Source organism: Clupea harengus, chromosome 14, assembly GCF_900700415.2.
Source record: "Clupea harengus chromosome 14, Ch_v2.0.2, whole genome shotgun sequence".
NCBI classification, from domain to species: domain Eukaryota; kingdom Metazoa; phylum Chordata; class Actinopteri; order Clupeiformes; family Clupeidae; genus Clupea; species Clupea harengus.
This window is the reverse complement of record NC_045165.1, coordinates 10,675,243-10,686,970: the sequence shown is the minus strand read 5'-3', so window position 1 is coordinate 10,686,970 and position 11,728 is coordinate 10,675,243. Positions and strand designations below refer to the sequence as shown.

At 46.4% G+C, this 11,728-nt stretch overlaps 1 protein-coding gene across 2 annotated transcripts; it reads right to left on the bottom strand.

Moving 5' to 3' along the window:
• Positions 1 to 1,177: 1,177 nt before the first annotated feature.
• On the bottom strand, positions 1,178 to 9,076 carry dact1 (dishevelled-binding antagonist of beta-catenin 1). Of its 2 annotated transcripts, XM_012826808.3 has the most exons (4): positions 8,336 to 9,076; positions 6,118 to 6,247; positions 4,723 to 4,878; positions 1,178 to 3,835 (listed from the first exon to the last, which is right to left on the bottom strand). In XM_012826808.3, the coding sequence occupies exons 1-4, from the start codon at positions 8,684 to 8,686 to the stop codon at positions 1,899 to 1,901; spliced, it is 2,574 nt and encodes an 857-aa protein (XP_012682262.2). In that variant the 5' UTR covers positions 8,687 to 9,076; the 3' UTR covers positions 1,178 to 1,898. The 2 variants fall into 2 exon arrangements, with proteins under 2 accessions (XP_012682262.2, XP_031436543.1); XM_031580683.2 differs by lacking the exon at positions 4,723 to 4,878.
• Positions 9,077 to 11,728: the final 2,652 nt, after the last annotated feature.

The window sequence follows — 11,728 nt, the reverse complement described above, 5'->3', positions numbered from 1 at the left end:
TTAGATTTTGAGAATGCCCATGTGACAGTGTTATTAACTTGAGGTTAATGGAGTTTTCTAAATGTCATCTCCAGACCGTTCGTGCCCCTCTCTATCTCTCTTTGTCTCTCTTTCTCTCTCTCTCTCTCTCTCTCTCTCTCTCTCTGTGCCATTCCTCAGTGTGAATTTTCTCCAGTCTTGGTGGAGAAAATGTCGTCCTCTTCCCACTGGCCCACTGAGGAAGGGAGGGGAGGGGGGGGCACACACAGCTGTTGACTGGGGTATTGACACAGAGGGGCTGTTGGGGTGGAACGCCTGGGCCTGAGAGGGGGCCTGAGGGGGGGCCACTCCACAAAAAGAGTGTGGCGCAAACACTGTGGCACGCGGCTGCGCTGTTTAGCGTTTGGGCGCCAAAACACTTTGGAGACAGTTTGAGCACGAGTGACAATTTGAAGCCCTTGTGGAGCGAGCGTGTGTGACTGTGAGTGTGTGTCTGTCTGTCTGTGTGTGTGTGTGTGTGTGTGTGTGTGTGTGTGTGTGTTTGTGTAGATCTGTGTGTGATCCTGATAGCCTTCTTCTGGAAGGGTCTTTAAGCAGCTCGGTGACAGTCTCCCATGTGTGTTTGAGAAGTGAGCTGGCTCCAGTGTCAGCCCACACTTGGTCCTAAGATAACTTCAAACAGGAAGTCATCTCCAAAGTTCTGTGGGGGAGTTTCTCAAGTTCCTGGGAAATTTAGACTCATCTGTTCTTTGTTACCAAGAAAACCTTTTATGTTGTCAGAGACATGCCTATCTTGTCTAGTCAGGATGAATAACTTGTATGCAAGATGGCAGCGGACGAAAAACAAAGTGCGCATTTCTTTTTGCAATAAATCTGCCAGTTTCATAATGATTCATAAGCAGGTCCACATGGTGCCCTTAAAAGGTTAGATAAAAATCGAGTTTTGCAAATCATTTTGTTTTAAAATGTGAACCACAATGACTTAAGTGGTCATGTGAACTTCCACGGAATGACCACAGATGTGTTCACAGGGAAAAGTAGTTTCCAGAATTCCCTTCCCACCAAATACCTTGACTAACTTTTCTGTTAAACTTGTGAAACTATGTAAACTCCAACTGGCCGACCATCTCTTACAACAGTGGTAATACTGAGAAGAATACTTCTGGATCCATTGACAAGTCACAACCAAATACACACATGTTTTAAAGCAGATATTTAATGAAGCATAAAAAGATTAAGACACAAGAATTGACATACATATACATTGTATTTACAACCATTGCAATGTACAGCTAATCCACATCAACGACAAAAGGGGTTAAAGCTGTTGCCCATGCATATTTATGTGCATATAACAAAAGTCCTATATTATCAGCAGGTGAACTCGCTTTAAAAAAAATGTCAGAGTGTTAACACATGGTTTCGTATTCTTCACTGTTGACACACTGCTTCAGTTCTTCATGTAATCATACCTCTTACTCCAATTGATGTATGACCAGACAAATATATTAAGTTTTAAATATATTCTTTTTCTCTCTTTTTAAGTAAATGTCCATTGTGTGCATTTACAGTTTTTTTCTTCTGCCATGTAAATGTGCTACAGCAAGTCCAAAATAAATACAAAAACAAAATGGCTGCATAAAATAATGGGGCAACGCAGATGCTTTTCCAATTGTCAAAATGGACAACAAAGTGCAGGGAGAGTGACTCTGTGGGAGAAAAGGCCGTGTAATCCCATTTCACTCCCATTTGAAAAGGACTAAGGACACGTCTGAGGAGTGTGTCTGAACACGCCTAGGCACTTGATTGGGTCGAGACGAAGACAAAGGCCAATTTGATTGGCTGCATTCGCTGTGAACAACGTGCCCTCTCTCTCCTCCCACCATCCCCTCCTCAAGGTTTTCTGTTCCCCCATCTTTTCAAACGGTGGTCATGAGCTTCAAGGAACCCGAGCGGAACCTCAGGATCCTTTTCTTCAGGTTATGCGAGGCCTTGATCTTGACGAAGGCCTTGGCCTGCGCGGCGGTCATCTCCTGCGGGTGCACGGCCCCCGACGTCCCTTGGGAGAACTGGGGCCAATTGGCCCCGGCGCCACTCTCCTCCGAGTCGCTGGTGGTGGTGCTCTCCTCCACGTACTCGTTCTCGCTGTTGCTCGACTCGCTGTCGCCGAAGCAGTTGGTGGTGTAGTTGCTGCGGTCGTCCTCGCTCGTGTCCAGGATGGTGGAGTGGAAGAGCGAGGCGCACTCGGCTGAGTACTCGGAATCGCTGCCCACGTAGGCGTAGGGGCTGGTGAAGGGCACGTTCGGGGGCAGGTACATGTTAGCCATCTGGCTGAGCAGCTCGCGCTTCTGCCTGCGGTGGGCCCGCCGGAAGGCCTCGTCGTAAGGGACCTCGGCGATGGCGCGGAGGTGCCGGTAGTCGTTGCGCTTGTGCTTTGGCTTTGCCACCACCACTGGCTCTCGGTGCCCGTGCTGTCCGTGGTGCCCGTGGTGCCGGGACGACACGGACCGGTGTGTCGAGATCACGTGCTTGTCCAGGACCCGGCCCTCAGGAATAGAGGCTGGGATTCTCTTGGCCCTGGAGGAAGAGGAGGCTTTCTTTGAAGATCTGTGAGTGTGAACGTTGTGGGGGTCCTCTACGTGACGAGGCCTTCTAGATCCACTTCGGTGTCGCTCCCTGTGCGCTGCTGTCGGAGCTCCCGTGTCCGATGTTGGCTCGACAGCGAGCGACAGCGAGCGAGTTTTGGATGTGGACGTGGCAGCGCTCTTGACTTTGACAATCTTCACGTTTTTGCCGCCACCTTTGCGAAGCTTGACAGCCTGTTTCTTGGCAGGGATGTATTGAGCGCTGACCATCTGGCTGCCCTCGTCCTGGCTCTGAGAGGAGGATCCCACACTCACCCTCTCCAGCGTTGACCTATCGTCTCTCAAAGACGCCGCAACAGCCGCCGAAACCGATTTGGGAGTTTTCTTTGGGGTCATAGGTTTGACAGCCTGCGCTGCGGGTTTTCTGTCCTCCATTGCAGGAGAGTAAAGATGCTTTAAGTGTTTGGGGGACAAAACCGCACTGGTATTGCCAGTGTCCTCACAGTCTTTTGATAAGCTTGACATTAATGGTTGACTCTTTGCAGACATGGAGGTTTTCTTTTTCAACAAACTGTTGCTGTTAATGTCCTGGGTGATTACGTATCCGTTCTCAGGCTGGGTCACAGGTACCTGGGACGTCATAGACGTCATATTATTCTCTGACAGCTCGCCCTTGGCCTCGGCTTGCCATTGTTTCTGAGGAGATGCTACGTTAGCATCAGTGGTAGCAACACTCCCACTCTGCCAGTTAGGTTTAACCTCAGGGGTCCACCCAGAGGCCTGGCCGGTGGCAGCCTGTCGGACGCAGAGACTAGCCTGCCGCAGGATGCTCTTGGAAGGGTCTGTGTTTATGCTCGTCCGAGGTTTGTTGGTCCTCACTGGCAGGGCCCTTCTCTGCAGGAGCCCGAATATGTAGCTGTCCAGTTTTTTGTTGGAGGGGCAGGGAGCAGGCCAAGAGGTGCTCTGGGGTACCAGGGGCTGCTCGGATTTCTGCCCCCCTTCCCCTGACACGTCGCAGGGTTTTGACAGACCCACGTCGTCTTTGAGCTGGTTGGCCAGTGATTGGAAGTAGATGGGGCTCTGCACGGCGACAGCATGAAGAGGACTGGGGTACCGGTAGACATCACTGCCGTTCTTAGCAATCAGATCACAGTGGTACTTGCCCTGGCTGTCGTCCAGGGATGGGGGGTACGGAGCAGAGAGGGACCTGCGAACTGTTCCGGAATTTTGGTCCTCGCAATGCCCCTCACACTCTGTGCAACCATCCTCATCTGTAGAGAGAATCAATGAAAAGGAGAATTTAGTCCATAGTTTGGAGCTTAAGAAACATCTGTACTTCCTAATGGTGCCTATCTTAACAATTAGAGCAAGTCAACAAGCAAACACAATGACATAGTTGGACTGACATTCTCTTTGTTACGTCCTTCCTGCGCGTTAAGTGGTGGCAAACAAACGCAGAGATCTTTACGTGATTAAATGGGGAAGCTCATTAGCAATGCTTGGTATTTACAACACGGGGCTCCTCAACACAGCAGTCAAAGGGAGGCTGCTGTTGTTTCTTGTGCTAATGAGCCTTTTGTTTTTCCATCTTATCATAGGTGTGGCTGAGAGAGCCATCTGCAGGACTGTGAAACCACTTCTGTGGTCAACGCTGGGGCCACTTCCCAACTGTATTCATCTCTATGTTTGCCTTACAGCCCAAATGTTGTCTGTTGTCAAAATAGTCTACAGGCAAAAAAAAGTAACAAACGCAGAAACAAACAGACAACCCTTCGTTGACGAGACTGCAGCTTCCCACCGGGTGGGAGACAAACGTCTCGGTGAGTTTGCTCATTGAAATAAGTTGGGCGTGTGTGTTCGCCTCGCCTCTATCCAAAACACCAACAGAGACAGATAGATAGATAGAGAGTGATCGATGTTTACACCACTAGACAGAAAAAAGCAGCTTCTATTCCTTCTAGACTATTCTCTTCTTCTCTATTTCTCACAAGAGTCTCCATATGAGCCACTGAGGAAGCTTCCTATTACCCCCACACTCCCGCAGAATTTATGCTCCTCATATCCCATGCTGGTCTCAAAGCTGTCGAGGAGTGTCTGTGTGTGTGTGTGTGTGTGTTGGGGGCTGGGGGAGGGGGGGGGGGGGGTCTCGCTCTCTCACCTGCAGACTTGGGCCGCCCCTCAGAGGCACACAGCGATGTGTCGAGAGGACTGCAGAAGCAGGTGCCGGAATGGCAGCTGGACAAACACTCGCTGAAGACCGAGTTGGAGGAGTTGGAGAGGGATCCTGACGCTCCGTCACTCAGCTCATAAAAGCCTGGTGGGGGGGTGGGGGTGGGGGTGTTGCCAAGGGTGGGGTGTGGGGTAGGGGAAGGAGAGAGACAGGGAGGAAGATTTTTTTAACACAATGAGTTTGCACCCTGGCACGGGAGGGAAGGGGGCGAGCTGTCGTCCCCCAACAATTTACAACGTGACAGGCAGAGCTATTAAAAGAATGCAGCTAGCGAACATTTTTGCTAGCACTTGGAGGAGCCTGCTTTAGAGGAGGATGGGATTCGGGGATGCAGAGTTCCTTAATTTGTGGCATAATTTAGCACTCCCAGCAGACAGTGTGCCAAAATCCTCCCAGGGAAAAAAATAGAGATAATGGCTGCCGGATGACGCATATCTTCTTCTTCTCATTAGCACACTGTCTGCATACTCCAAACACATTACTTTTTTTAAGACACAGCTTGGAGTGAAAGAAAAACAGCTAGCCCAGATGTTTGAAACGAATGAGAAATACCATCCCACCCCTGTTTTATACAAGCTCTCTACAACAAAGAATGCAGTCAGATGAGGTATATTACCCTTGCAGAATGACCTCTTGTATTTGGAATGTATACAAGGCACTAGGGGAGGGCAGCCATATCTCTTGCACAGAGCTCAGACTGTTCAAATTACCAAATTAGTGCTCCAGCAGAGTGGGTAAGCAGGCTCCAACTGAGATAATGACTAGCGGATATACCGTGTGCACATACTTTGGCGTTTTATCATCGTGGGCGCTGTTTTGGGCCGCATTAGCCTGTTTTACATGTCATCTGTGTTATTTGTGGAAATCTGTACCACGTTTCGTAAACCGTCCATAAAACACTAGGGGGTGGAAGTCAAGAGAGCAGTCAGAGGTGTCAGAATCGATGTGCAGATGTGGAACAGTGTTTTTTTTTGGGTCAATGCAGGAAATCCCAGACTGACATTACCATAGACTTTTTTGTTTTCGTGTTGAATTAGGCACTGCAAGTACTACCGTACCTTTCCGGAAACAAAGGGGCCATACGGACAGGCACAATGGAGACTCATTGTGGCTTACGCTCCTCTGACTCCGCACTGTTCATATAATCTAGGTATGGTCTCCCCCTGCAAGTATCACTGCACTAATCCTACGCTAGTTTGCTTTTGAAAAAATAAGAGATCCTCCATGGAGAGTTTCAGACTGGCTAATCCCAGACTAGACATGCAGGAAATCATCGATGGAGAGAAATCAGGGCCAAAGGGAGGACGTAAGGCAAGCACCAACCTGAGCTGGGCCGGCTGTCGGTTTCCACGTGGTCCTGCGACGGTTTGGTGTCCAGGCGCAGGTCACTGATTTGCCTGTCCAGCTCCTGCAGCTGGGTGATCAGACCAGCATCTCTCCTTCTCAAGCAATTCTGCAAGGATGGAAATCAGAGACCGTTAGAGAAAAATCAATCCACACAGCGATCAAAACAAGGAACCCACGACATTGCCTTGTATTCACAATAGGACCAGGCTGACAAACAGTCCCATTTTATTTGCACAAGTCATACAGTGCATTTAACAGTATCTGGCCCCTATTAATTAAGTATAATTGGAGACTTGTAGGTAATTAGGTAAGGTAATTAGTCTCTGCTGGAGTTGTTGGCCAAATCAATTTAACAAGGGCCCTTATGAAATCCTAATAGACAGGCTATGCTTATGAGACACAACAGTAGATTAGTGTAATGGACTGAATTAGAAGTCTTGCCTAGAAGTCTTCCCCCACCCCCCCACAGACACACACACACACACACACACACCCCACCCCAAGCCCCAAACACGCATGTTATGTGGAATGGTACGCATCTGACAACACCCACCCCCATGTGGTGCATTCCAAATTAAAGTGTGGCCCACGTGTCAGACGGACAAAAATGCAAGCCACCAAGCACCAGCAGCTCACGGACCGCTCGGATTGGTCGCTCCGCTTCAAAATGGCCAGTTATCTGAATGATCCACTTGGGCATTACGGTTGGCCATTTGCTGACAGGAGCAGTAACGCAACACAGATTCCTGGGCTATATCGAGCTCAGCTTCCCTTCCCCTGCTGCAGACTGGCAGCCCCATAAAAGAAAAAAAAAAAAAAAAAAAAAAAAAAAGTGCTCCTGACAGGAGGCTGAGGGGTGATTAATGTGCCTCTGGCCTCCCAGCAATGCCCAGGCTTCGGAGACCATTTTTACACAGAGTACCATTTGCAGAGCGGGGGCTGACGGTTATTTTGAAATGGCATCAAATTAACCCCAGATCCCCACTGATCGCAAAGGGCCTACAGATTGAGAGGGACGGAGGGGGCTCTATTTTAGAGTTTCGTGACGGCTTTAGGGTATGAGGTCCTGTCTTACTCAGACTGGGGCAGAATGTGTGTGAGGGGGAGAGCTGAGAGAATCAACTTGTTACTTGTGAGAAGACCACTAAAACTTAAAGAGAGATTCTTCAAAACTAGACCCATATGCGACCCTCAGATACTGGATGACAGTGTGTTGTTGAAGCATATAGGCCTCAAGCCTGTTAAAGAAAGACTGTTTGTTACAGGCATTTAAGTGCAAATGTGTGGTTTGAAGACAGAAAATCCTTGTGTGGTTGGAAGGAAAAATCCTTGCTAGAACAATGTGAACCATTCCAACCAATGCAGTGGAAACCACTTGATGTCAATTCTTATTTAGGGAAGATACATTCTTTTTTTCAAACTACTATTTGCCAAGGACAATGGTTGACTCTGTGATATTTTCCCAAATTTACACCAGGTGTGTTTTGACTGATTTTGCTAATTTTAATCTCAAACAACCAGCCTATTACTGGCGGCATCCTTTAACATCAGCAGGGGGTAGAGGATCTGCTTGTAAAAGTTAATTTCAGTCGCCGCGTTCATTGTAACTCATCAACAAATCTCATTCAAGCGGCCGGACCCCCTTGTAGACGGCATTACTACAGAAGGAATTTCCGAGGCGCTTCAGGAAGTTTGATTTAAATTGCCCTCGTTTACCCTCTAATCTTTATCCTGCTATTCTCATGATCGTTTTTCAGAAATCCTCCAGGCTGTGCCTTGTCTCGTTCTGCATTTGCCCACCCCAGGGTAATTGACTTTGCCTGAAATTGTTACCGTGGAAAAAAAAAATCTATTCTACAAAAATACCACAATTCCACACAGTGCGTTTCACTCGAGGCAATTATTTCATTAATAGATGCAAGAGGTGTACTGAGGACAATAGGCAATGATCTCATGGGTTTACATTACAATGCAAGGCTGTTTTATAGATCCGTTGCCTATGTTGCCTCAGTGCATTACAAGTGACAGTCATTGTAATGCATTTCTTGACAGAAACTTTGACCAACTAGGCGACCTCTATAGTGAGACAGTCTAACTTTTTTCTTTGTAAGACAACTTAATAGGTGTGCAACATTCTCAACAACCCGATTAAGACATAGAAAATGAGCTGCACTTTGTGCAACAGCCTACGTACCAGCTGTTTTCTCAGCAATAAGATATTTTCCTCCAAAAGTTTTTCTTCGTTGTTCAAATAATTCTCCTCCGGCACAAGACAGAGTTTATCCTCGTTTGCTGCAGAGACACTGTCCGTGTAATTTAAAACGCTTCGGACCAACAATTCCTGTCGCTGTCTTAAATATTCCAGTTCTCCTATTCCCGCAATAGTCGCTTCCAGTCTCTCCCGGGTTCGCACGCGATCCATCTCTCCTTCCATCCTTTCCCGGGACCGTAGATCAAATTCCTTCTTGTCCCGCAACAGAGTGCAATCCTTAGCGCCCAGCATCTCTGCCAAAGCAACCGTTTGCTTCATTGTATCCGCAAACATTATATTTTTTTTACTATATCATTGGGTTGGAACTTGTTGGCAACCATACAATAAATAGAATAAAAAACTGTATGAAATAGCAAAGTCAAAGCAATCTGAGCCCAAATTTGATGTTCTTCACAGTGTTAAAATGTATCCTTTCCGATGGTCTTTATCCATAACTTTACAGACTATCATGGTCAAATGTCCATTTCAAGTCAAATGTTGCAAGCTTCCCGATACTATATCGCCTCCGTAAGAAAAAAAATACCCTCAGCACAAACACTTAGTTTGTACAGAATAAAACAAACAAAAAATCTATGTGATATTTGTGCCCCAGAGAAACAGTGTTGGCCCCAGCACCTTCAGAGGTTAGTAGCGTCTGGTTGAATACTGAAGCGCTGCGCTAAGTCAACCTCCTGCTGGAAACTCGCCAGTGACGGAGCTGCAGGGTCCTAGTGTCCGTTTTCTCTCTAGCTCTCTCTCTCTCTCTTTCTCTCTCTCTTTCTCTCTTTCTCTCTCTTTCTCTCTCTCTCTCTCTCTCTCTCTCTCACACACACACACACACACACACACACACACACACACACACACACACACACACACACACACACACACAGACTAACAATGAAAAAGGTGAAAATCAAATTGACTCACTTTTCCAAGGTTTTTTAAGTCGATTGTTTATTATTCTAAACATTTCTGACATTAAGCATCACTCTGTCTTTTGAGGACATCTCTGCAACAACTCTGTTTCTGAAAGTTTTATACATCTACAAATGTACATTTTTTTAATGTAAATACAAAGGTCTGCAATACCCGTGTTTATTGTGTGTAAGAAAGCAAGCAGCACACAGAGCACTGGGTGTGCCTGGCGTTAAACACAAACATTCAGGAGGACTATAGAGGGGGAAATTGCGCCCTCGTCTGGGTCAGAAGAGAACTGCATTGAAACAGGACTCCCTTTTGTCGACACCCCCTATCACAAATCCAGACTGATAAAGATATGACAAATGGTCACTCGTTTAATCCAACAGTAACAGTGACAGACAATGAGATTATCAAATGATACAAATTAATTAGAATGGTTTAAGATAAACACTTAGACGCGTAACTAAATGTCACCAACAAGGGTGTTATGTGGTTAGAGAGATATGTAGAAGGAAAAGTCATACTAAAGTCATGTTATTTCGAGATTTAAAATCACATGTGGATATTGACACATTGTATTTACAGTTTCAGGACGGTACTTGGACCAAGTTCAGGAGTACACAGCTGTCCTTTAGCTACGAGCTCAGGCAAAGTCAGAAACTCACAACTCAACCAATTTATTAGACCAACCCAGCTGCAAAAACTCAAACCAGGCATTGAATGTGCTTGAGGCAAATCATTCCCTTCTGGGAAATCGATCAAATAATTTGGGAAAACAGCTTGCATAAGAACAGCTTGGAGTGAGCTTGAAATAATATGCATTCTCTCACTGTAATTATGCTTCAAACGGAATATATAAAAAAATAGCAGCCAGAGTAGCACCAACAGCAGCCAAAACCAAACAAATGGCCTACCACACAAAGATATAAGATAAATATAAATAGATGTGAGGTGTTGGTAATTAAATGAACTATCATTGTGAAGCCTCAGTGGGTTGCAGGTTTGCTAAGGTGTGTGTGAGATCACACTCCCAAAAAGAACATCCATATTGTCCTCTTTTCCTTTAGGAAGCCATCCCTTGGGACAAACCATTTATCATCATGATGGGTATTTTTTATGAAAGAGTCTGCTTCAGTGGATTTTTACAATGCACTGTATATAATTACCATTGCAGGTATTGTCTGCCAAATTCAAATTGGATTGAATGGCTTATATTGAAGTGTAAATTTCACAGAAAAAGCCAGACAGTTTGACAAAATTCAATATAGGCTGAAGTTATCAGTTTACATATCTTGGGTCTCATTATGTATAAGTCAATTTTCTGACTGTATGAAAGCTTGTATGTTTCATGCTAGAAATCTAAGGAAGCAGTTCAGCACATGGTCTGAATGCTGTATAGCAAACAGAAAAAAGGCAGATTTTTGTTATTGACAGGAGGGACTGACCACATCTCATATGAAAACCGCATGTCATATATATAGTAATGGTGGGGTGTTTTTCTCCAGCTTAAACCTGAGAACGGTAAAGCAACTTATGAAATTCAATCTCTTTGTTTCCCTCCTTCCATTTTGGAGGCTGACTGACGTTCACACTGATGAATAAATCTGCGTTGGAAACAGCCTTTGGTGGCGTGATTAATTCGTTACATTTGCATGGCTGATGGATGGACTCATTTGTGGCAGCAAAAAGACTTGGCAGGTCCAGTGCTAATTAAACACACAGCACATCCTGATCACCCCCCCACCCCATCATCCCCACCCCATCCCCACCTCCACCCTGTCTACCCTCCAGCTTAGAGGAGTTTACCTTGCAGTTTGTATTTGACTTCCTGCAAGAGGAGGGAGCGAGAAGAATGGGGGTGGGGGTGGGCAAAATTGGGAAGCATTATTAGGTCAACACAAAGCTAATCTCTCTCTCTAAACATGACAGGGATTTGGGAAATGGGATCCTCGGACTGGTTCTATGAGGAACAGATGTTTGTGATACCGCCAGTGACCCTCCACAAACATGAAGGGGATCTCACCCCTCACTGGCCAGACCTGTGGACTTACAGGCAGGCAGGCAGGCAGGCAGGCAAGCAGCCTGAGACAGAGGCAGAGAGGGGAAGAGAGAGCGAGGAAGGAAACAAAAGACAGGAAAAAAAGAGTGAAAGAGGGAGACAAAAAGGGAACGAGAGGGAGAAAAGGCACAGATAGAGAGAGGAAGTGAGGTAAAAGTTAGAAAAGGAGGAAGGAGACAAGTAAGGAGATAGAGAGAGCGAGGGAAGAAAATGGTGGAGGGAGATTCAGTTTGGTGCCACGGGGCATCAGTGACAGCACCAATAACTCAACGAACACCCTGATTGGCCCATGCCCCCGGGGTGGTGGACATGAGACTTTGGGGAGACAGGAAGTGACCCGATGTAAAAGAAAA